This window comes from Sus scrofa, chromosome 1, assembly GCF_000003025.6.
Source record: "Sus scrofa isolate TJ Tabasco breed Duroc chromosome 1, Sscrofa11.1, whole genome shotgun sequence".
NCBI lineage: Eukaryota > Metazoa > Chordata > Mammalia > Artiodactyla > Suidae > Sus > Sus scrofa.
Window position 1 is genome coordinate 75,549,898 of NC_010443.5, and position 24,523 is coordinate 75,574,420.

At 40.6% G+C, this 24,523-nt stretch overlaps 1 protein-coding gene across 4 annotated transcripts in view; it reads right to left on the reverse strand.

Annotated features, from left to right (window-relative positions):
* The window catches only part of AK9 (adenylate kinase 9), a 135,407-nt gene continuing 118,995 nt past the window's right edge, over positions 8,112–24,523 (reverse strand). For all 4 annotated transcript variants that reach the window (XM_021091050.1, XM_021091041.1, XM_021091043.1 and 1 more), the window contains 9 exons: positions 22,938–23,139; positions 20,331–20,477; positions 19,996–20,216; positions 14,231–14,427; positions 12,984–13,153; positions 12,659–12,757; positions 10,410–10,512; positions 9,401–9,515; positions 8,112–8,837 (listed from right to left, as the gene is read on the reverse strand). In XM_021091050.1, coding sequence (XP_020946709.1) covers positions 8,635–8,837; positions 9,401–9,515; positions 10,410–10,512; positions 12,659–12,757; positions 12,984–13,153; positions 14,231–14,427; positions 19,996–20,216; positions 20,331–20,477; positions 22,938–23,139 — 1,457 coding nt within the window. In that variant the 3' untranslated portion in view covers positions 8,112–8,634. The remainder of the gene's footprint in view (positions 8,838–9,400; positions 9,516–10,409; positions 10,513–12,658; positions 12,758–12,983; positions 13,154–14,230; positions 14,428–19,995; positions 20,217–20,330; positions 20,478–22,937; positions 23,140–24,523) is intronic.

The following is a 24,523-nucleotide window of genomic DNA, read 5'->3' on the forward strand; positions in this document are numbered from 1 at the left end:
GTTCATTTCATTTGGGTGCTGATATATTGTGGAGGTTTTTTTTGTTTGTTTGTTTTTTTGTTTGTTTAGGGCGGCACATGGAGGCTCCCAAGCCAGGGGTCAAATCAGAGCTATAGCCGCTGGCGTTCGCCACAGCAACGCCAGCTCCAAGCTTTGTCTTCGACCTATACCACAGTTCACTGCAACACTGGGTCTTTAACCCACTGAGCAAGGCCAGGGATCAAACCTGCATCTTGATGGAAACTAGCTGGATTCATTTCCACTGAGCGACGACAGGAATTTCCACTGAGAATTTTTATCATGAGTGGGTGTTGGATTTTTCTTCTTTAACCTGTTAATATAGTGGATTATATTAATTGATATTTGAATGTTGACCCAGTCTTGCATACTCTTCTTTAAATGTCTGGTGGAAATCACCAGTGAAGCCATCTAAGCCTGCTGCTTTCTATTTTGGAAGGTTATTATTTCTTGATTCAACTTATCAATACAGGCCTATTTGGATTATCTGTTTATATTTGTATATTGAAAAATTATCTTTAACAAGGGAAAAATCAAAATGATTTTGGACAAACAAAAAGTGAAATCATTTACCACCAGAAAATCCTACTCTAGGACGGACAATACCCCTAGGAGGAAAGTCTGCGATGTTACAAGGAGTGGTGAGAGAAAAAAATGAAAAGTCTAAACAAACATTGGTTATGAAAGTAAAATGTCTAATTTGGATAGTAAACAAATAGACTGGATCCAAAGTATTGAATACAAATAGCACTTAAGATGGGAGCTGGTGATGGGTATTAAATGTTTTAAGGACAGAGATATTGATTACCTTTAGACTAAGTATGCATGTTAAGAATACTGATAACCACTCCATGGATATCAATAGAATTCATAACTTCAAAACCTTTAGAGGAGAAAAAACAGGCCTTAGTCAGAGTTCTCACTGTGGCTCAGAGGGTCAAGAACCCAACGTAGTGTCCATGAGGATGCAGGTTTGATCCCTGGCCTTGCTCAGGGGGTTAAGGGTCCAGTGTTGCTGCAAGCCACAGTGTAAGTTGCAGATGTGGCTTGGATCTGGTGTTCCATGGCTGTGGTGTAGGCCTGCAGCTGCAGCTCCAATTCAACCCCTAGTCCTGGAACTTCCATGTGCCACAGGTACGTCTGTAAAAAGAAAAAAAAAGTCCTTAGTCAATCCAAAAAAAAGAAGGAACAGATAAGAAAGAATTGGAGAAGATGTGGAGAAGTTCTATAAGCCTTTTATGCTATATTAAAAGTTCTCCAGAGAAACAGATTCAATAGGCTACATAGTGAGATTTAGATTTATTATAAGAAATTGGCTCACATAATTATGGAGGCTGGGAAGTCTAAAACCTGCAGTGTAGGCCAGCAGACTCAAGACCCAGAAAAAGTGATGGGACAGTTGAAGTCGAAAGCACTCTGCTAGAGAATTCCCTGTTGCTCAGGGAGGCTGACCTTTCTGTTCTATTCACATTTTTCAACTGATTAGCTAAGGCCCACCCACATTATGCAGGGCAATCTGCTTACTCAGAGGTTACTGATTTACATTTTAATATCATCCAAAAACACCCTTCAAATTGACACATAAAATTAACATATACTTAGAGTTGGGAATTTGGATTTTATTTTGACTGAGCTAAGAGGCCATTGGAAGATTGTGAAAAGGGACTGATGAACCTGATTTATGTATTTAAAGATTACTTAGGTGCTATATGAGAAGTAGATTCTTGAGGGACATGAGTAGAGGCAGAGGGACAAGGTGAAAGCAGTACAAAACATGAAAAAAGCCCAGACCCATGGCATATTTTGGAGGCAGCTCTTTTTGACAGGGCTTATTGAGAGAGTGGGTGTGGGGAGTGAGGGAAGGAATGCAATCAAGGTTAATCCCTAGGTTTGGGGCCAACTCAGCTGAGTACACAGTATTACCATTAACTAATCTGATGGAAACTGGAGGAGGAGAAGCTGAGTGGATAACAAGTGTGGGATGGATATACTGAATTTGAGATGACAACTAGATATCCCACTAAAGAATTACAGTAGGCAGTGATAGATAAGAATCTGGAGTTCAGAGGTTAGAAGATTATTTGAGATATTAATCTTGGAGTTACCAGAGTTTAGATTATAAATTATTGTAAGTAAAATCACTTATGGAGTGACAATTGATAGGTAAAGAGGGAGTTTTTCTCTTCCTTCACCAAATCCAGTCTCCATCCTTTTCCTTATCTTTGGACCTGGAAGACTTCATTAACAGAGCCCAGGATGTACTGCTTCTGGGTGGATTGGGTCAACAGAGAATTTGGCAGGAGTTTGAAGGAAGGAGAGGGTCATAATCAGCTGGCAATTAGCGGTTGGTAAAGTCCTTTGTCTTTGCGAAAGGCATCAAAAACATCTTTGTCGGCTACAATAGCTGACTGGTAACTTCAGCTGGAAGAAACTATGGTCCAAGGCTCATTATGATTTAAAGGGATTTGAAGGGAACGGAAGGATAATTGACAATGTTCAATGCTAATCTGGCATCTTTATAGGGATTTTATAGCACTCATTCAGCAGTGCTCCAGTTTCCAGGCTCCATATCTCCTGCAATACACAAGGTTGGAGTGTATCTGTTTATATTTTTATCTCCTACCCCAGACTAGGAAAGTCCTTGCAAATATGCACATGCTTGTACAGACTAAGCAGTTCTCAACATGCCTGGCTGAGCGGCTTGGTGAATATGTGTTCCTTAAGCTCTAGGATGCCTTCTACCTTCTGGTTAGAATCTCGATTTTTATTTATTTCTCTAATCTTCCTTGCCTCAATTTTGAAAGGTCCTTTTAATTCAGCTATTATCCTTCTAAGAATTATTTCCACAACCACCCGTCACCCATAATTAAGGGCTCTCAGGCTTTGTAGATAGATCTCTACTAGGCCTTCATTTGTAAAAGCAAAAACAAATCCAAAAAATTAAAACAAAAAAATCACCCACAACGAGACTGAGGCATACATAAGTAAAAACATCTCTCATTCCTTTTCTGTTCTTGAACTCCTTCCTCTTCACCACTGAGTTTATGAAAACTTTTAATCAATGCACTGAGAATAAAGTGAAATGTATAATAAAACTAAAAAATGTTAAAAAATGGTGTTTATTACTTTGAGTTTTGAAGAATTTAAACCACAGCTCACAACATATCCTGAAATGAATACTAGGCAGCTTAAAGAATTAAATGTAAACACACACACACACCACTGTGAAAAAACACAAAATAGGATATTTACTGAATCTCTGAAGATGAAAAAACTTCCAAAACCTAGAAAGTATTCAATATCATAAGAGAAAGAGGAATAGCTCTTACTTTCATATCTAAAAAAAAAAAATAGGACTTATTTACCAAATGCAAAGGATTGATGTGTCTATTGTATAAAGAATTCATGCAAAACAATTAAAAAAGTCCCAATGAGTAAGAGGGCAAAGGACATGAAAAAATAATTCACAAAAGAAGAAATGCAGGGTTCCTGTTGCGGTATAGTGGGTTAAGGATCCAGCATTGCCGCAGCTGTGGCTTGCATTCCGTCCCTGGGCTGGTAACTTCCATATACCACAGGTATGGCCACAAAAATAGTAAAATAAAATAAAATAAAATAAAATAAAATAAAATAAAATAAAATAAAATATAAAATAAAATACTAAAAAAATAAAATAAAATAAAATAAAAACAAAATAAATAAAATAAAATAAAATAGGAAGTGCAACTGGTGACCAATGTTTGTAATAATATTCAATATCGCCACTATCAATTCAAGTTAAAGTAACAAGGTTCTTCCTTCCGCCCATTTATTCTTTCCTTTTGTTCGTTTTTTAGGGCCACTCCTGTGGCACATGGAAGTTCCCAGGCTAGGGGTCGAATCAGAGCTACAGTTGCCAGCCTACATCACAGCCACAGCAACGTCTGCCACCCACACTGTAGCTCATGGCAACGCTGGATCCTTAACCCACTGAGCAAGGTCAGGGATTGAACCCACATCCTCATGGATACTATCAAGTTCATTGCCAGGAACTCCTACCAACCCATTCATTCTTATGGGTCCCAATTCCTATTACTGAGCTGCCTTCTGAAATGGTTACAGTAACTCAGTGTTTCCAGGAGTGCCCAGAAGCACCAGTTTCATTACTTCTTTACTATAATTTGGCATTATCTTCTTAGTTTTTTAAAATTCATACCTTTTCACCTTGTACTTTTATTTTCCAGAATTTATATTAGGCTAAAAATCCCAAATAGAGAGGAGGAAAGTTCATCACAGCATTTTATAATATAGGACAACAGTATATAGTCCAGCAATAAGAATGGTCAAATATAATACATCCACGTGATGCATTTGAGTGTTAGTTGGAAAGGAAGTACAGAAGGCTTTCCCTTCTTTTCCACACTTCATTGACTGTAATTATATTTCCTTTTGTCTTAAGGGCTGTGAAATGGGCACTACCTCTTCTCCCAGCATGAAATCATGTGTCCTTTTAGTTGGAGTGAAAATGACGTCCAGATAAGCTGTGCAGAGGCACAGGCTGGTTGAGCATTCTTCCTGGCCCTCGGATGGGCACTGCCTCAGGCTTGTCCTGAAGTGGCTGGGGTGGCAGCCTGGAGGATGGGGGTAATGAGCCCCCGTGAGCGCTGTGGGCTGGCCACTCACTCTCTTGCTGCTTTATTCAGGGAAGAAATGTGGGGTCCCCAGGCGCCCAGCCAGAACATTCTTTCATCATATCTGGGACACCAGTTGATGGGTTATTATAGAAATATACAAGCATAATTTCTTTTCTTTCTTTTTTTTTGTCTTTTGTCTTTTTAGGGCCGCACCCGTGGCACATGGAAGTTCCCAGGCTAGGGGTCAAATCGGAGCTGTAGCTGCCAGCCTATGCCAGAGCCACAGCAACACCAGATCCAAGCAGCATCTGCAACCTACATCACAGCTCATGGTAACACCAGATCCTTAGCCCACTGAGCAAGGCCAGGGATCGAACCCACAACCTCATGGTTCCTAATCGGATTTATTTCTGCTGTGCCAAGATAGGAACTCTGGAAGCATAATTTCTAAACAAAATAATATGCAAGCATAATTTCTAAACAAAACAAGAGGTTTTAAAATGATGCATGTGTATTCTCCTTTCTCGTTGCAGAAATGCCATTCCTTGTCCTGGTGACACAGACCTCTGGATGGAACTTGCTAAAGAAAACACAACGTGCAGTAATTACAGAAGTGAATGCATGTAGGGGTGGGGCTAGGGAGTCTCAAGCTCCAAGCAAAAGATTTCCTGAGTCCTCCATGATATTTTTATACTCTGAAGTACACACACACACACACACACACACACACACACACACAGGCGTGCATGAGTGCCCAAAAGACTGGCCAATGAAATGCCCCAGGAATACTGATATCATTATGGTGGTTTCCAAGGTGGGCTTACAGTGTAGGAGGTGACAACGGAAGAGCAGGACTTAGTCTGATCAGGGCCTGAATCTAGATTCTACTATTTACGTGATCTTGGGTAAGAAACTCTTTTCATGTATTTAAGTACCATGTGTAGGAATTTAATGAGATAATGTATATAAATCCATGAGTACACCATCTGGCACAAAGCAAACGGCCTGGAAAGAGAGAGAGCCCTGTCTGGCGTTATTCTAAATAGGTTCCTACATGTAACAAAGTGTAATTTGCATGTGCTGGGGACCTGGAATGTCTAGAGCTCTAAACTACTCTGGAGATTGGATTCCCAGCTCTCCATCCAATGCTCCCATCTGCTGTACTCTATTCAATAGACTTGCTTGGAAGGAGAGACCTTGTGGAGAGGGGGACGAAAAGGGAGAATTGCATGGCATTTGGTTCCTTGCTCAACTCAGGGACTAAGCTTCCACCTTCTCAGGAGAGAGGAAGCATTTACCCCACTTGTGTATAGAACTCGGCAGCTCCAGGACAATGAGGGAGGAGCCGTGAGATTTCTCACACCCTTGGGTTCGTACAGGTCTAAGTGAAGCCATATTAGAGAACAAGATCCCTAGAAAATGAGATATCCAGGGTCGGGGGTGGGGTGGGGATGGACTTGCTCTGGATCCTGTGATAGTCCCTGTCTCTCAAGGGATACTCAGAGGTGCTTTGCATGGCCACTGCCCCTCATAAAGGTGAGGGCACTGAAACAAGGAAGTTTGGGTTAAATTGTTAAAGGAAACTTCTTTTTTTTGTCTTTCTGCCTTTTCTAGGGCCGCTCCCGCGGCATATGGAGGTTCCCAGGCTAGGGGTCGAATTGGAGCTGTAGCCACTAGCCTACACCACAGTCACAGCAACTCGGGATCCGAGCTGTGTCTGTGACCCACACCACAGCTCATGGCAACGCCGGATCCTTGACCCACTGAACAAGGCCAGGGATCGAACCCGAAACCTCATGATTCCTAGTCGAATTTATTAACCACTGAGCCACGATGGGAACTCCAAAGGAAACTTCTTATACCCATAGGCTGAGGAGGCCTGTGGACATGTTAGGAACACTATGGGAAGACGATAATTCAGAAGATTAAGGACTGGGAAGAGAAGAATGAGCAGGACCTTATGCTACTGGTAAAACTTGGTAGCTGCAGACAATTCCTGTTTTCCGGAAAAAGTATAGGTGCATCTATAGGTATATCAGCAACTGTTCAAAGGTGTTTGGGGGTTATCCTAACTTCGACAATAGACTTCTAGCTTTTGTTCAAAAATTATTTTATTATTAAATATATCATATATATTTATATAATATATATCATAAAATACATATTTTTAATTAACATGTTGAAATTATAGGTATCAAAGACAACATGAATGAAACTGAAGGGCATTATGTTAAGTTGAAATAAGCCAGACAGAGAAAGACAAATATTGTGTAGTATCACTGATATGTGGAATCTAAAAAAAAAAGTCAGACTCATAGAAGCAAAGAGCGAATGGTAGTTGCTAGGGGTTGGTCAAAGGGTACAAACTTTCAGTTATAAGATGAATAAATTCTGAGAAGCTAATGTACAGCATGGTGACTACAGTTAATAACACTGTAAAAATACTTGAAAATTTGCTAACAGAGTGATTCCTAAGTGTCTTCACTACGCACAAACACACAAAGTAACTATGTGAGGTGATGGATGTGTTAATTAACTTGACTGTGTTAAATATTTCACAATTATACCTATATCAAAATTATCACATGGTACAATTTAAATATATATAATTTTAAAGTTCCTTGCTGGGCTAGCAGTTAAGGATCTAGTGTTGTCACCGCTGTGATGTGGGTTCAGTCCCTGGCCTGAGAACTTGTGTATGCCACAGATGCAGCCAAAGAGGGGAAGAAAAATGTATATATATATACACACACACATAAATATATATAATTTTATTTTTCAATTATACCTCAATATAGCTGGGAAAAGAAGAGCTAAATATAGCTCTGAATATTTTTTCCCTCAATATAGCTGGGAAAAAATGAGGTAAACCATTCATTTTAGAGATTAATAAACAAACCGAGGTTTACCTAAGGTTACACAGAAAACAGGCTGAATTTTTTATTTTTTTAAAGAGCCAATCTTGCTATTTCACATTCTAGATTTTTTATACTCCTGCTGAGAATTCAATAATCTCATTTTTAAAATGTCATTGAAATTCAAGTTAGTAATTTTCCTCTAGCATAAACTTCTTGAAAATGTCATATAAAAAGACTAGACTTTATCCTTTTCAAATATCCAGGTGATTTCTTTTTTTTGTCTTTGTGCCTTTTCTAGGGCCATGTGCCGCGGCATATGGAGGTTCCCAGACTAGGGGTCGAATCAGAGCCGTAGCCCCCGGGCCTACGCCACAGCCACAATAACTCGGGATCCGAGCCGCGTCTGCGACCTACACCACAGCTCACAGCAATGCCAGATCCTTAACCCACTGAGCAAGGCCAGGGATTGAACCCGCAACCTCATGGTTCCTAGTCAGATTCATTAACCACTGCTCCACAACGGGAACTCCTATCCAGGTGATTGCTAATTGCAAAATAATGCATACAGCATGCTTCCTTGAATACTTGAGAAAAAGAAAAGCAGCAGCCATTTAGTTATCTCAAAATTCATTTATTTTCTTGGGAAAATGATAAAATATCTTTATGTTCATGAAGTATACAAACAACTCCTTTTGTTAAAAGTGTAACCAATATTTCTATTTTATTTATATCAATATTAATGTTGTTTCTTAAAGCTTTCTAACATTCACCACAGAATTTCCTTTAACAGACACTGACTTTTCTACTGAAAAGGTTGAAAAGGAAAATGAAATGAACAGTAGATGCATTAAGTAAAATACAAGGTACCTAACTATTCTAAATGGAATTGTAAATGAAATAACTATTTTGTTAGAGCATCAAAGTTCAGGCAAAGAGTAATAACTTTTAAAATCATATGAAAACTTAGGCTTAGGGAAGACCATTCCCTCCTGGCTGGCAGAGCTCTGAATTCACTTGACGTCTGGCAGCCGTGGCACATTGCTCAGGAGGGGAAAAGCACATCAGGGAGGGCCGGATTTTCAATCTATTTCCTTTTACCCCTTTCAGGTAACTCTGAAGATTCTGGGTGCAGTTACCCAAACATTCTATCCATTGACTGGGTCTATACTTCTAAGAGAGAGAAAGGTCTGTAATTTATGATCAAAGTCAATGGCTCGAAACTGAGGTTCCTTGTATTTTCTTGTCATCTTGGCACCCAAGTATGTAATGAGTTCACATCTCTCTGTAAATTGCTCCATCTTCTTCTTATATTTTTTTCTTGTATATTCAGAACCTTTAGGATTAAAGGCTGTGGAAAATTTCACAGAACTGTGAATGTTTTGTTAGGTTAGCGAATCATTAAATTAAAGAGAAGAACTGTGGGTGTGATTGAGTTGCACAGCTATGGCTGAGGAGATATCCAAATCCCAAATAAGATTTGGGGATTATTCTATTTTAGACCACAATTGCCTCTATTCACCTCCCTACAAGGCATGGATTACCTAAAGCTGATTATGCTACTCATAGTCCCTGCTTTAAAAACTAGAGGCTCAGGAGTTCCCTTGTGGCTCAGGAGGTTAAGGATCTGGTGTTGTCACCTCTGTGGCTCAGGTCATTGCTGTGGCACAGATTTGATCTCTGGCCCAGGAACTTCGGCATGCCACAGGTGTGGCCAAAAAGGAAAAAAGCCTAGAAACTCAATTATGATATTTTTGCTAAAATATTGGCTACCAACACTCACACATACCCCATGCAAGTGACCAACCCAGCTTGACAATGCTACTTATCACAATATACTACAATTAATATTAAATTAGTTATGAGTACCACATCATTTCTAACAACAACAGCAACAACCACAAAAAGACATACCTTTTAGATGAAATGCTATATAGAGTAGCGCAGATCTCTTTACACTTAAGAAGGGGAACTTGGGCTTTAAGCATCCTGCTGCATTCATGGCTTTAATTAGAGAAGTTGCAATACCCTGCAGGTAGGGAGTGAATCGTGCATATTTGAGTTTATTTTCTTTTCTTGTGACAAAGAGATAAAGAGGCTGTTCTTTGCCTCAAATAGTCTCTTGGGGTTGAGGATGGAGCTCATACTCATAAAGGTAGTTAAATGAGCACTTAGCCAACAGGAAAAAAACACAAAATACATTTGATTAGGAAAAAAAAAAAAAACAAAAAAAAAAAAACAAAACTACAAATTGACTTAGGGCCAGCTAGGTGATAGATACGTGGGGTTTCATTACACAATTCTATTTTTATATGTTTGACAGTTTCTTTTTTCTTTCTTTCTTTCTTTTCTTTTTTTTCTTTTTTGCTTTTTAGGGCCACACCTGCAGCATATGGAGGTTCTCAGGCTAGGGGTCAAGTTGGAGCTACAGCTGGCAGCCTACACCACAGCCACAGCAATGCAGGATCTGAGCCATGTCTGCCACCTACACCACAGCTCATGGCAACACCAGATCCTCAACCCACTGAGCGAGGCCAGAGATGGAACCCGCAACCTCATGGTTCCTAGACGGATTTGTTTCTGCTGTGCCACAACGGGAACTCCCAATTTGCATATTTCAAATGAAGAAAAAGTTTTACAGGCATTGAAATTCAAAATGAGAAACACACTATATGTCAAATGTAAATAATTTTCTAACATCCTAATCTTCACTTTAGTGCAGCTATTTGGGAATTAGCTATGGAAACAGGCCTTTCTCACACTTTTTTTTCACAACTAGTCAAAACCAAAACAGGTTAAAGGTGGGTTTGCAGCTTAAAATCAGAAAACCTGCTTTGTAGTCATCGTTACCAAAATAAAAGTCATCATTAAAGAAGAGATTGCTGTACTTTTCTAACATCTATACAGAGAAAAGGTAAACGACCTGTTCCAGATATCCAGGCAAAGGCAGGCTAGTGAGACACTTTGGTTCCTTTGGAGGGGGGAGTTTGTAAGGAAGCTTCTGGTTACAGTATTTCGAGGGCGACCTAAGAACACAAAATTCATTAGATCTATGCTCACAAAGATACTCACTGTGTGTACAAGGGAAGGTGGACACAAAAAAGACAACGGAAAGGTAACGTTCACTACCTATTTTCCTCCAGATAATGAGAGGGGATGATGAGAGAAGATGATACAAGTGGGGAGATGGGGACTCCCAGGAATTCATTACCACCTGCTGCACCTGCTAGTCCCACTCACCTCTTCTCTGTGTTATTTTGCACAGCAATTGTACAGAACTTTCTTTATTCTCCTCACACTTTCAACCCTCCCAAGAAACCCCTTGCACAGGCGCCATGCTATAAAAAGAGAAGCCACCAGGATGGAAATTCCTCAACTGCTTATCACAAGCAGAGCCACGCACAGGTTCCTTTCTCCATGGCAGAGCTTACTTCCGTCTAAGAGCAGTCTCCACCCACACTTTGAATCCCCACTCCAGTCGCTCCAGGTATCTTTTTGTTTTGTTTTGTTTTTTCTAGGGCTGTACCCACAGCATATGGAGGTTCCCAGGCTAGGGGTCTAATTGGAGCTGTAGCCGCCAGCCTACGCCAGAGCCACAGCAACGGGACCCGAGCGGTATCTGCAACCTACACCACAACTCACAGCAACTACGGATCCTTAACCCACTGAGCGAGGCCAGGGATGGAACCAGCAACCTAATGGTTCCTAGTCGGATTTGTTAGCCACTGAGCCATGACAGGAACTCCTCCAGGTATCTTAACATAGCAGTTTACCCCTCTCTCCCACCTTTGCCATTTCCTTCTTTACTGGATCCTTCCCAAGCACCTGCACTTACCTTTCCCATCGGGGGAAAAAAGAAAAAAAGAAAAAAAAAGAAAAACCACATTCGCTCCTTCAATCCTATATCCCTTTCAGCAACTAATGCCGCTTCTCTTTTTCCAGTTAAATTTCTTCCAGCTGAGCTTCATTAGAAATCACAAACGACTGTACAAATTCTAGTTGCAGAGGGGACTTGATCCACATTGTATTTTTTTACAAAATAGTGAGTTAGTTACAAAAGTTTAAAAGTCAGAAAAATGTAAGAAGAAATTTGGTTTCCAACTTCTTGTGAAAAACAGAAATGCCTGGCAGGAGATGAATAACTGCTGCCCCTTCAGCTATGTGTATGTATATGTGCTCATACATGTATGTGTGTGGGTCTCTGTGTGTGTATACGCCCACATATATATCTACCCCTATCCCTTCAGGATGCATTTAACATAGACATTCAGTACCACCTCACAGCAGTCAGCATGGCTATCATTAATAAGTCTACACATAACAGATGCAGGAAAGGGTGTGGAGAAAAGGGAACCTTGATACAGGGTTGGTGGGAATGTTAATTGGTACAATCGCTGTGGAGAACAGAATGGAGATTCCTCAGAAAACTGAATATAGAACTACCATATGATACAGCAATCCCACTCCTGGGCATATATTCAAAAAGATACATGCACCTGTATATTCATAGCAGCACTATTCACAATAGCCAAGACAAGGAAACAATCTAAATGTCCATCAACAGATGAATGCATTAAGAAGATGTGGGTTACATACAATGGAATACAACTCAGCCATAAAAAAGAATGAAATAATGCCATTTACAGCAACATGGATACAAGTAGAGATCTTCATACTAAGTTAAATAAGTCAAAAGAGAAAGATAAATACATACAATATCACTTATATGTGGAATCTAAAATATGGCACAGATGAACCTATCTACAAACAGAAACAGACTCCCAGACATAGAGAAGAGACTTGTGGTTGCCAAGGGGGAAGAGGGAGGGACTGGGATAGACTGGGAGTTTGGGGTTAGTAGATGAAACTATTACATTTAGAATGGAGAAGCAATGAGATCCAAATGTGCAGCACAGGTAACTATATCCAATCTCTTGGAATAGACAATGATGGAAGAGAATATAAGAAAAGGAATATATATATTTATAAAGGAAAAAATATATAAAGGAATATAAATATAAAGGAATATATAAATATAAATATAAAGGAATATATATATGGCTGAGTCACTTTGCTGTACAGCAGAAACGGGCACAACATTGTAAATCAACTGTACTTTAATAAAACATATAAATATTCAATAAATATTTGTGACTTAATGAATGGTCTCACCTCAAAAATTTCTCAAGTTTTTCTCTACTCTCACAAATATATATACGATCACGATATTCTAAAGCATAGTTAATGCTACCCGGTACTAGGGCTTCATATCTGAAAGACAAACAAACAACAACAACTATGTATTGCATGATTAATCTGCAGTACCATGTAAAGAAAATGTCAACATTCTTTCTCCATCTTTGCAGCTTAAGGAAGAAATAGAACATTTTCCAGGTAAACAATAGGGTCCTTTTGATCAAAATATTAAGACTGTTATTTGGACCACGCATCCCAAGCAGAGCTATCCTTCTGTGCTTGCATGAGGGTGAGGACTTGCCTTTGTCTGCCATCCTGATAGGTCACTGGACAGTAGCCCTGGAGCTCGGCACACTTAGGGAACCGACTCTTCAGCCCTGATGGCGTCAGCCTCCTGGGGATCATGTCAGCAGGGGGCAGTGGATGAGGAGCTAACGGAGGAACATATTGTTCTGGGTTCTCCAAAAATTTCTATAAGGAAGATTACATCAATGTGACCACCTGAAACAGGAATGCCATGCCAACAAAACTCCACTGAGGCTCTCCCGATACTCTCCCCGCTTTCAGGAGCAATATTCGGTCCTTCAAACCATCTGAGAGCTGCTTTCTGCACTACCTTGCCTCTTTCCCTGACTGGGAGGTCCTTAGAGCAGGACTTGCAACTGCTTTCATTGAAGGTCTTTCACTCACTCATCCATTTACACAAAAAAATCTGTGGAGCTCTTTCTATGTGCCAGGCACTGGTGTGCACAGTCAGCTGCCACCTGTCTCCTGTCCTGCTGTGTAATTAACTAGGTGGGTGACCTTGGGCAGGGGAGTTAGCATCTCTAGCTTTAGTTATCACTCTGTAAAATGAAGGGAGCAGACCAGGAACACGATCTCTAATGTCACTTCCAGTTTTGAAATTCTGTGATTATCATTTAAATAGGCAGGAAGAAATAAATGTCGTCTTAATAAAGTGATAAAAAATTTCCAATTCTTCAGAGGAAAATAAAATGTTTTAGAGGCATCTGATTAGTTTTCAGTTACCAACATTTTTAATATCACCGAATTATGGTCATTATACTATCAGAACAAATCTGTATTCTGTTCCGTTAAACAGAAATATAAGGTATATAGGGAATTAAAGTGATACAAAAATGTTTAATACTCAAGAAACATAAGTCGGGGCTTGCTTCATTTCTAATTTGACTTCCCTTCTGCACCCTGGGAACAGAATCCCCCGAATACCCACCTGTGGGCTAAGCCCAGATGCTCAGCATCCGCTCCATGGGTGGGCTCATTATTGGGTCTCCCTACCTGTTAAGCTGGCCCAGCTGGTCCATCACTGACCCTGAACTTCTTTGTTCTAAAATATGTCTTGGGATACAGTCTTAGGACTGCCCTCTTAGTTGCCTTATTGGTCTCAGAATCACAAGCTCAAAAGATGGGGCTCCTGGTCCCCAGTTCCTGGGTGTTCCCAGCTGTGTCCATCCCTTCCTGTTTGATAAATTCAGAGATAGGCATTTTCTTTCCCTAGTTAATATCTGGAATTAGGAGCAAACTTACATTAAAATTTTCCTGAGAACTCATTTTATAATAGTGACCTCTGAACTCCGCTGCAAATTCCAAGGAATCAGTTAAAGAGCAATCAACTAATTCATATGATTCTGCCAGGCTGACAGGGCAGAACTGTCCAAATTCACCCAGACGAGAAGTCAGTTCTTCAGGGGAAATACACAACTTGTCAATGCAGGCGGCTTTTCCTATTATTAACAGATAAATTGCTATTATTTTGTTCACAGAAAACCACAATTTTCAAAATGAATAATTTCCATTATGTTAGTACTATACAAATGAGTACACACTGCAAATCCAAAGAGAGTAAAAAGCAAAAGTTTCTCTTCAAACCTCCAGCCTCTCAATCCAACATCTCTCCTAAGAGGTAATCACTGTTGCATTTACATCTTTTTCAGATTTTTAAAGTACATTTGCATTTACATATGTATATATTTTTTGCATATAGAATGCTTATGCCACTATACTGTAAACATTATTCTGAAACTTGCTTTTATCAGTTAGTTATGGCCTTTGACATCTTTCCATATTAGTTTATATGATCTACCTAATTCTTTTAATTTTTAAAAAATTAAAAAAATTTGTTTTCTCTTTAGGGCTGCACCTGAAGCATATGGAAGTTCCCAGGCTAGGGGCTGAATTGGAGCTGTAGCTGCTGGCCTAAGCCACAGCCATGGCAACACTGGATCTGAGCCGCATCTGTGAACTATGCCACAGCTTGTGGCAGTGCCGGATCCTTAATCCACTGAGCGAGGCCAGGGATCCAACCTGCTTCCTCACGGACATTATGTTGGGTTCTAAATCGGCTAAGCCACAACAGGAATTTCTACGTATTTTTTTTAATGGATGCATACTATTCCATTGTATAAATGTGCCTATACTTAATTTATCTGTTGATAAAGGTTTTGGTTGTTTTTAATTCTTAGCTTTTATAAACTATACATGTTACAAACAATACACACACATATGTAGTTGCATACACACATGCATATCAACTTGCTAAATATTTAAAATTTTTCTACGGGATAGATTTCAGGAAGTACAAATAGTTTGTTGACATGATGTTACTGACACAAACTTCTCCCTGTGCCCTGATGGCACCCAAGGGAGGGGAAGAACATTTATCCAAAAGTAACCTGGTTTATCCTAAAGGGTCTATTTTGTTTTTAAAGCCCAAGTTCATCCAATGGACAAGTTTAAGAGTTTTATCCCCAGTACTCCACTAGAATGGGCACTCAAAAGCAATATGCGGGAGTTCCTGTCATGGCGCAGCAGAAATGAATCTGACTAGGAACCATGAGGTTGAGGGTTCGATCCCTCGCCTCACTCAGTGGGCTAAGGACCTGGTGTTGCCATGAGCTGTGGTGTAGGTTGAAGACTCGGCTCGGATCCCATGTTGCTGTGGCTCTGGCATAGGCCAGCAGCTGTAGCTCCGATTAGACCCCTGGCCTGGGAACCTCCATATGCCGCGGGTATGGCCGTAGAAAAGAAAAAAAGAAAAAAAAAAAAAAAAAGAAGAAGAAAAACAAGAAAAAAAAGCAATATGCAATGTTACAGAAAACAAAGTAACTTTTTTATCCATCTTAGTTATAATGAGCAAATTTTGATCCCAATATATTTTATTATCAGTTCCTTTCACAAGTCAAAAGTTTTACTTTTTTTTATGCGAAGGTAAGTCTTAGACTAACTCTAAAATTATGAAGCATAAATTATAGTTTAGTTTGCTACATGACAGTGTAAACATAAACTTTATCCTGAGGGCTGGAGTGATAAGCAGAGGAATGCAGTGGACTGCTGGCAACACTGGAAGCTAATAGGATGCCATGCGGCAGATTCTCCCATAGAGCCTTCAGAGTGAGTGCGTCTCTGCCAACACCTTGATTTTGGGCCTCTAGCCTCCAGAACTGTGAAAGAATACGTTTCTGTTGTTTAAGTCATCCAACGTGTGGATTTGCTACAGCAGTCTTGGGGAACTAAGAGTTGCAAAAGACGGTGATTTCTGTCTTGGCACTCTTTTTTTTTTTTTTTTTTTTTTTTTTTTTGTCGTTTTCTAGGGCCACACCTGAGGCATATGGAGGTTCCCAGGCTAGGGGTCGAATTGGAGCTGTAGCCACCAGCCTATGCTAGAGCCATAGCAATGCGGGGTCCAAGCTGTGTCTGCGACCTGCACCACAGCTCACAGCAACACTGGATCCCCAACCCACTGAGCAAGGCCAGGTCTTGAACCTACAACCTCATGGGTCCTAGTCAGATTCATTAACCACTGAGCCATGACAGGAACGCCTTTTTTCTTTTTTTTCTTCTCTCTCTCTCTCTTTTTTTTTTTTTGCTGTCTTGGCACTCTTTCTTGCCTTATCTTGTTCACTTGAGAAAGCAAGCTACCATGTTGGAAAGGTCCATATGGCAAGGAACTGCAGGTGGCCTCTGGCTAACAGCTGACAAGATGCTGAGGCCCTCAGTCCAACAACCCCCAATGGATGAAATTTTGTCAACAACACATGAGGGCATGTGGTAGTGGGTTCTTTTCCAGGAGGGCCCTCAGATGAGACCATAATCCTGGCCGACACCCTGACTGAGGGGCCCTAAAGCAGAGGATCCAGCTAAACCTTGCCTCGATTCCACAGAAACTGTGAGTGCGTGTGTCTTGTTTTAAGCTGTTAAGTTTTAGAATAATAAGTTACGAAGCAATAGATAAACTAATCCACCATACCATCCATTGTTTGTGACACAGATGAAAAGGCCAAGACCCAATAGTCCTTTCCTACAAAAAATATTACACTGGTATAATATTATTATTAAAAGAATTATAATGCACAGTACTATGGTGTAATAATATATAATGTTGTTAAAGTATATAGTATTATATAAGGCTATAATATTATACTACATGGCACTATAGTTTTATAATCCTAGGTTGCTCTTTAGCTCCAATGTGCTGACCTCACCAATCTTGACAGGTTTAATTACAGGGTAATTTAGACTCAAATGACTTCAAGTCTTAAAAGACACTCATATATCTCTTTTTTTGATTCTTGGAATATTCTTGATGACATTTGGCAATGTCTATATACCTTCTTCTCTTTTTATTTTTCTGGCCACACCTATGGCATGTGGCAGTCCCTGAGCCAGGGATCGTACCTATGCCACAGCTGTAACCAGAGCCACAGCAGTGACAATGTCAGATCCTTAACTTGCTGAGCCATGAGGGAACCCCTAATATCCTTTTCTGGAATGTGGCAGAATGAGGAAGAATCTCTTTAATTTTCTAGCCTTGTCCATTTTATCAGAATAAATTGGCCCCAACAGAGGAGAGTCATTTGAATAGTGTGCAAAGGAAATGGAGACTATAAAAAACTCAAAACAAAATTCAAATATTCCGGTACAGATTATCAGGCAGAAGTGGAAGCAGAAGAGCAAAAGGGCAGTTTCAATGAGATGAAACTATTTGAGGGAGAGGTTAGGATACAAGGAACAATGTGGTGGATACTGTGGTGCCCCATCCAGATCCCTCTTCAGGGCTGATGCCCCCCGCACCCCCCACTGCTAGAAACATCTGTGCTTGTGGCTCACAGCTGCACTGGGAATTGTCCCCTCTGTCATAGGTTATACCCCCTCGCAGAGTGACCTTTTGTGGATGACAGATCAATGGAAGGATATGAAGCCTGGGGAAATTTCAATTTGGGAAATTTTGAAGGCCCATCCTAACTCCAGTGCTTCCCTGTGGCATCTACCAAGGCTTCTGTTTCTACCATATTGCAGGTCAGTTCTCCCTCTGCTCTCCCTTCATTCCCCCATGGGTGTACCTCCTAATTAGGGCTGACAGATAAAATACAGGATGCCCAATTAAGATTGCATTTCAGCTAAACAATGAATAGTTTTTAGTATAAACCTATCCCGTACAACATATAGGACAGACTAATACTAAAAAATTATTTGTCATTTACTCAAACATTTAAATTTAACTGAATATCCTGTATTTTTATTTGCTAAATCTGGCAATTCTACTTCTGAGAGTACTTTTTCTTTTTCTTTTTTTTTTTTTTTTTGTCTTTCTTTTGCCATTTCTAGGGCCACTCCTGCAGCATATGGAGGTTCCCAGGCTAGGGGTCTAATCAGGGGTCTAATCAGAGCTGTAGCCACCAGCCTATGCCAGAGCCACAGCAATGGGGGATCTGAGCCGCGTCTGCAAACTACACCACAGCTCACGGCAACGCCAGATCCTTAACCCACTGAGTGAGGCCAGGGATCATGGTTCCTAGTCGGATTCTTTAACCACTGAGCCACAGTGGGAACTCCCTGAGAGTTCTTCTTGATAAAGCTTCTGCACAGAACTTTTCATCTTGAGTCTGTTGTTAGGCAACCCAATCTAAGGCAGGAAGAGTGAAGCAGGGTGACAGAAAGATGAGTGAGGCACAAGTTTACTTTCAAAGTCTGCTGTGGAATGTTTTCCTAGAGTGATGCTATCCAAAAGTTACTGGGAATAGGTCTAAAACTTGGTTGTCTCTTCCCTTGCACTCATCTTCATGCCTTATAATTCTTAAGTGAAAACAGATCCCCAAGCTGCTAACAAATAGGAATGGGAGATACTGGTTATGCCCAAATAATGAATCAAGACAAGATTCAATGATGCCATTATTATCAGAATCCTCACTGAATTTTTTTTTTGTATGAGATTCTGTCATGTTGTTCCCTCATTTATACCTTCTCCCTATTTTCCAAAGTTAGACAAAATCATTAAACAGATGTCTATAAGACCCCTCCAGACAATTCTTTGGTGTTATCACTCCTTTTAGAGACAGGAGGTGTAGATAATTTTCCTTCTATTTTGGGTATTTTAGAGAAAAATCAAGAAAACTTCCAGGAATAGATAATCCAACATTTTCTTTCACGGATTCCAAATATAAATTAAAAGACATTCTATGTTCAAATTAAATTTCTAATACAATCAACATTTCTTTAATACCATAATTTCACTATGTAAAAAGTAAAAATAACTAATTCTAGATTTCTAAACAAAATTTTGCCTAGTGTCACTCCATAGACCCCTGCCCTCATATATACTACCATTCCTGAAACTAGCTTTTTTTTTTTGCCTTTTTAGGGCTGCACTTGCAGCATATGAATTTTCCCAGACTAGGGGTCTAATCGGAGCTGTAGCCACTAGCCTAGGCCAGAGCCACAACCACGCCAGATTTCAGCTGCGTCTGCTATCTACATGACAGCTCATGGCAATGTCAGATCCTTAACCCAACGACTGAGGCCAGGGATTGAGCCTGCATCCTCGTGGTTATTAGTCAGATTCACTTCCACTGAGCCACAACGAGAATTCCACTGAACCAGCTTCTGACATGGCATTCTAAACACTATCAGACTCTTCCAGTGAGACACCATGCACTGTTTTTATATGATAGGTTCACATGGGCAGTCAGTAAATGACAGCTTGAGTAAAGGCACTTATTTGTTAGAACAAATATACATGCCCATGATAACTGGAAAGTATGATGTTTATCAAATACTGATTAAGGTGATGGGGAAAGAAGTTTCCTATTGGTTCAGAGGGTTAAGGCATTGTCACTTGTGTGGCACAGGTTCAATCTCTGGCCCGAGAACTTCCAGAGGCCACAGAGAAATGGAAAAAAAAAAAAAGTCATGGGAACAAATGTTCAAATTGAGTGAATTATGGTAATTTGAGTCAAGCATGCATATATGTAGACTTCAAGTTCACATTTTATTTTAAGGGTTACCTGTTTTCTTACCTGCTTTTGTTCTTTCCAGGTATATCTGCATGTGTTTATTCACCATTTTAACCTTCTTAATGACTTCATTCCATACCCACCATTTGCTGTGAAAGCCATCAATCACATACCAGTTCTGATGCTGTTCCTGATAAAACTGCCTAATATCACCAATATTTTTGCGGTACTTTGAGTTCCTGACAGCTATAATCTGTGAGCTGTTGTGCAATGGATATGGCAAACTAATAGAGAAACAGAGAAGGAATGGAAAAAGCTGTTAAAAACCTTAGAAATCTACTTCCTTTTCTGGATGAATAAAGGTCATTCCTTTCATCACTGTTTTCGTCACATGTTACCTTGTTTCCTTTTTTTTTTCCACGAGCAATCTTTTGAAAATCTCTTTGGAAGGCACATCCAACTCAAAGATGACCATGGGGATGACTGACCGATCTTCCAAGAGACTCACTTGATATTTTGTTACAGGGTATCCATCGATTACAACACTAACAAGGAGAAATATGAAAACAAAAATTCCAGATTTCCTTCTTCCCAGACTTGCTGTCTTCCAGAAACAGTCTGTTTTTAGGATTAGCCCCATGCTGTTCCTTATGTAACTTGATATATTTTGTTACCTTGCCCACTTTATCTCTTTTTATCTCCTTTTTTTCCTTTTCTTTTTAAGGCCACGGCCACAGCAATGCAGGATCCAAGCTGCATCTGCGACCTACACCACAGCTTATAGCAACACCAGATCCTTTAACCTGCCAGGCAAGGCCAGGGATCCAATCTGCATCCTCATGGGTACTAGCTGGGTTCATAATCTGCTGAGCCACAAAGGGAACTCCTTTTCTCTATATTTTTAACCTCAGTCAGCCCAAGAGCCAGAAGGAGGGCAGAATGCATCTGGACACAGCTCTTATTCACACATGTAATGCATTGTAGAGCTGTGTTTTGGCAGACTTAGAGATAATACACATAATACCATGAACGTTGTTATTTAATTGGTGCTGTTATTCTAAGCCCTAAAGAGCAGAAAGAGCATGAGTTTCAGAGATACACAGTCTTAGCTCTGAATCCTGGTCTGACATCTCTAAGCCTCAGTTTTCAGTAAAATAGGAGAAACATCTAACCCTTAGAGCTGTTTTAAAGATTGTAGATCAAGGATATAAAGGACCTAGTAGTAGATTAATGAACATTCCCTGTAATGGGATGGCTGGCATGGAAAGGGTTACCCATCCCTGATCTTAATATTGTAGTTTTATAGCAAAGAGATATTGTAAATTTTTTTTATTGAAACATCAGTAGCAGTAAGACAAGGTGCCTTGTAAATGAAGATTTTTAAAAAGCACATTAAAATGTTTTAAAATTTAGAAAAGGTCCTAGCACAATTAACAGTATTTTACTAAGAGATAAAGCAAACATGGGAAAAATTGTTCCTTTTTTTTTTGGCCACACCCACAGCATGTGGAAGTTCCTGAGTCAGGGACTGAATCCAAGCCACAGCAGTGACCCAAGCTGCTGCAGTGACAACTCTGGATCCTTAACTGAGTGCACCCCAAAAGAGCTCCAGAAAAATTGTGTGCTAAAACTTTTTTTCAGTAGTAAAATTCTGTGAGGAAGCTGGGTGGGGAAGTGGAGATGGGGAACTGTACGGTATCTAGGAGAGCATCATTTCATCAGGACCCATCAGGCCTCTGAGCAGAAATGATGGAGAATTTATTAGTCCAACGGTCTAAGGTAGTGAGTGTCACTGTCAAACAGAGGAGGAAGAGCGGCTGTCTGCAAATCCTGGGGGAAGTGGCTCTAAAGCCAAGAAAGCCCCTCTGAGGTGGGAGCAAGCTGGGCATGGTCTCCAGGAAGAGCTGGTTTGTCCTCCCTCCATGCTTTCCAGCTAAGTCTCTAGGCACTAACTAGTTCTAAGCTCCACTGCAGAGAGGATTATAAATTAACCCAGCCTGCAAGCCTACAACAATGTACGGGTGCTGCCACTTTGGCTTTAATAGAGAGCAGCTCAACTTCTTTGTCCTGTGAAGAGTCACTGGAGAGGGCCTCAGACTAGGGAAATGCAGGGTGACTGGACGGTCACTGTCCTGATATTAAGATAGAATAAAACCTCTGTGACTTTGCGGTTATCCTCACTGAGACTCTTCACATGCAATGCTGCACATGAGGTGATCACTCAGTCTGCACGGTCCCAGGGCCTTCTCTGGGGAAAAAACCTGATACTCTAGAATCTGCTCCCTTGCAACTGAATTAGGAGAACTGTCCAAGGATTTGATTAAGGACCAGTGGTAGCGAAAGACAAGGAGGCTCCTAATATAAAAAACCTTTTGAGTATATCAGTAAGATTTTAGGTTAGCGACCCAGGCTCAAGAGCAGGGCCTTAGGTTTTACCAGCTTTTATTCCTGGGCATGACCAGCAGTGGTGTCAAGGAAGCCACGGTTAAGCAGAGGCGTGTGAGCTGAAGAGACAGACAGTTGAAGCTCAGGGCTCTTCTATCCACACGTGGCCTTAAGGGGGGAAGGGGTGCTGCTTCCTGAGCACAGAGCTGGGCCAGTGAGAGACCACCTCTAAGGGACCCGTACCCCCCAGGGGGCAGGGGAGGGCTATGCCTTCACCACCCCATGGGGCAGCGAGAAGCTCTGTTGGGCTATGGAAGTCACAGGGGCCTCCTTTATGGGCTGCGTAAACCTGGAGACTTTTTGAGCAATTCAGGGGTTGCTGCAGGGAATGAAGGGGCCTCCCAGCTATTCTGGCATGTGAATGTTTGAGCTTAGGTCTAGCTTGACAGAAAATTAAAATATGTAATCATACAGGGGCCCACAGTTGGAGAAGCAGTTTACAAGCTTTACAAGAGCTTTCAACTCTGTTTAAAATAAGTGTTTTCATTTTCAGTGAGTAATTTCTTGAGAGATTTAACCCCATCCTGCTCCCTCTCCGCCCCCACCCCACGCCCACTTACCCTGCGGTATTACATACACTTCCCATCAGAGATAATTCTAAGGCTTGAATAGCCAGTTCATCAGGGGCTGTCATTCCTTTATGAAGATGCCAATTTAGCATAAGTGCCAGCTCTGTGTCTGGCTGGTGGTTTAATACATAACGCAAAGCTTCTCCTATTGACAAATGCTTTAAGCCATATTCACTTGACATTTTTTTGGCAACTGAAAAAAATGAAAACCTTAAACTTATTCCATTTCACAAATTCATCAGCTAACTTCAGTTTCAGATTCTGGTTAATTAACATCAATAGTAAGTTAATCTTCACATGCTTTAAAGAGATTTCAAAAATTAAAATTGCAGGAGGTCCCGTCATGGCACAGTGGAAACGAATCTGACTAGGAACCATGAGGTTGCAAGTTCGATCCCTGGTCTCGCTCAGTGGGTTAAGGATCTGGTGTTGCTGTGGCTGTAGTGTAGGCCGGCAGCTATAGCTCCAATTGGACCCCTAGCCTGGGAACCTCCATGTGCCTCGGATGAGGCCCTAAAAAAGACAAAAGACAAAAAAAAAAAAATTGCCACATTTTACTGAATTAATACTGTTCAAAGGCCGATCACTATTAGTACTTTAAGTATGTGTCTGATGAATCTGGTTAATGAGCCAAATCTGTGACTTTTTCTCATAACCCAACCAACTTTTAAGTGTTTTCTTCCTTCTATGTGAGGCAGAAAAAATTTTGAGTTTTCCAAGGCATCCTATGTGTACTAATAATATTTGGTATTACGGCCAAAATAATAACATAATGCTCCTGTGTCTCTGCCTTGTACCATTTCCCTGTCGATTCACTGATGGCTCCAGGCTGCAATCAGAATAGCTTATCTTGTAGAATTATTGGCAGTTAATCCTCTAGGAAATAATTTTTAAAAATTATAATGGCTCACCTGACATTTTATTTTATTTTATTTTATTTTATTTATTTATTTATTTTTGTCTTTTCGCCTTTTCCAGGGCCACTCCCGCCGCATATGGAGGTTCCCAGGCTAGGGGTCTAATCAGAGCTGTAGCCGCCGGCCTATGCCAGAGCCACAGCAACTCAGGATCCAAGCAGCGTCTGCGATCTATACCACATCTCATGGCAAGGCCGGATCCTTAACCCACTGAGCAAGGCCAAGGATTGAACCTGCAACCTCATGGTTCCTAGTCGGATTCATTAACCACTGAGCTATGACGGGAATTCCAGAAACCTGACATTTTAATAGTAACTTACAGCTTATGAGGTAATATTTCTTCCATGATTTTGATATTTTCAACTATTCCATCAAATAGGTAGAGTAGGTACTGAAATTCCAGATAAGAGAACTAAAATGAAATGATTTGTCCAAAGGAATGTAGATGTTGCCATTGATTGAAAGAGGACACAACTTTGGACTTTACTTCTGCTAAGTGAAACGACAGACAATGGCTTGCAGTTACCATTAAATGTGGGCGTGCTCTGATGAGGTTTACAAACCTTTCTCATCACTATCTGGAGACAGCATCATGTAGAAGACACTGAATTCATTTGGTCTCATGGAGAATGCAGCTTATCTGGCCACAATGAGGGCATC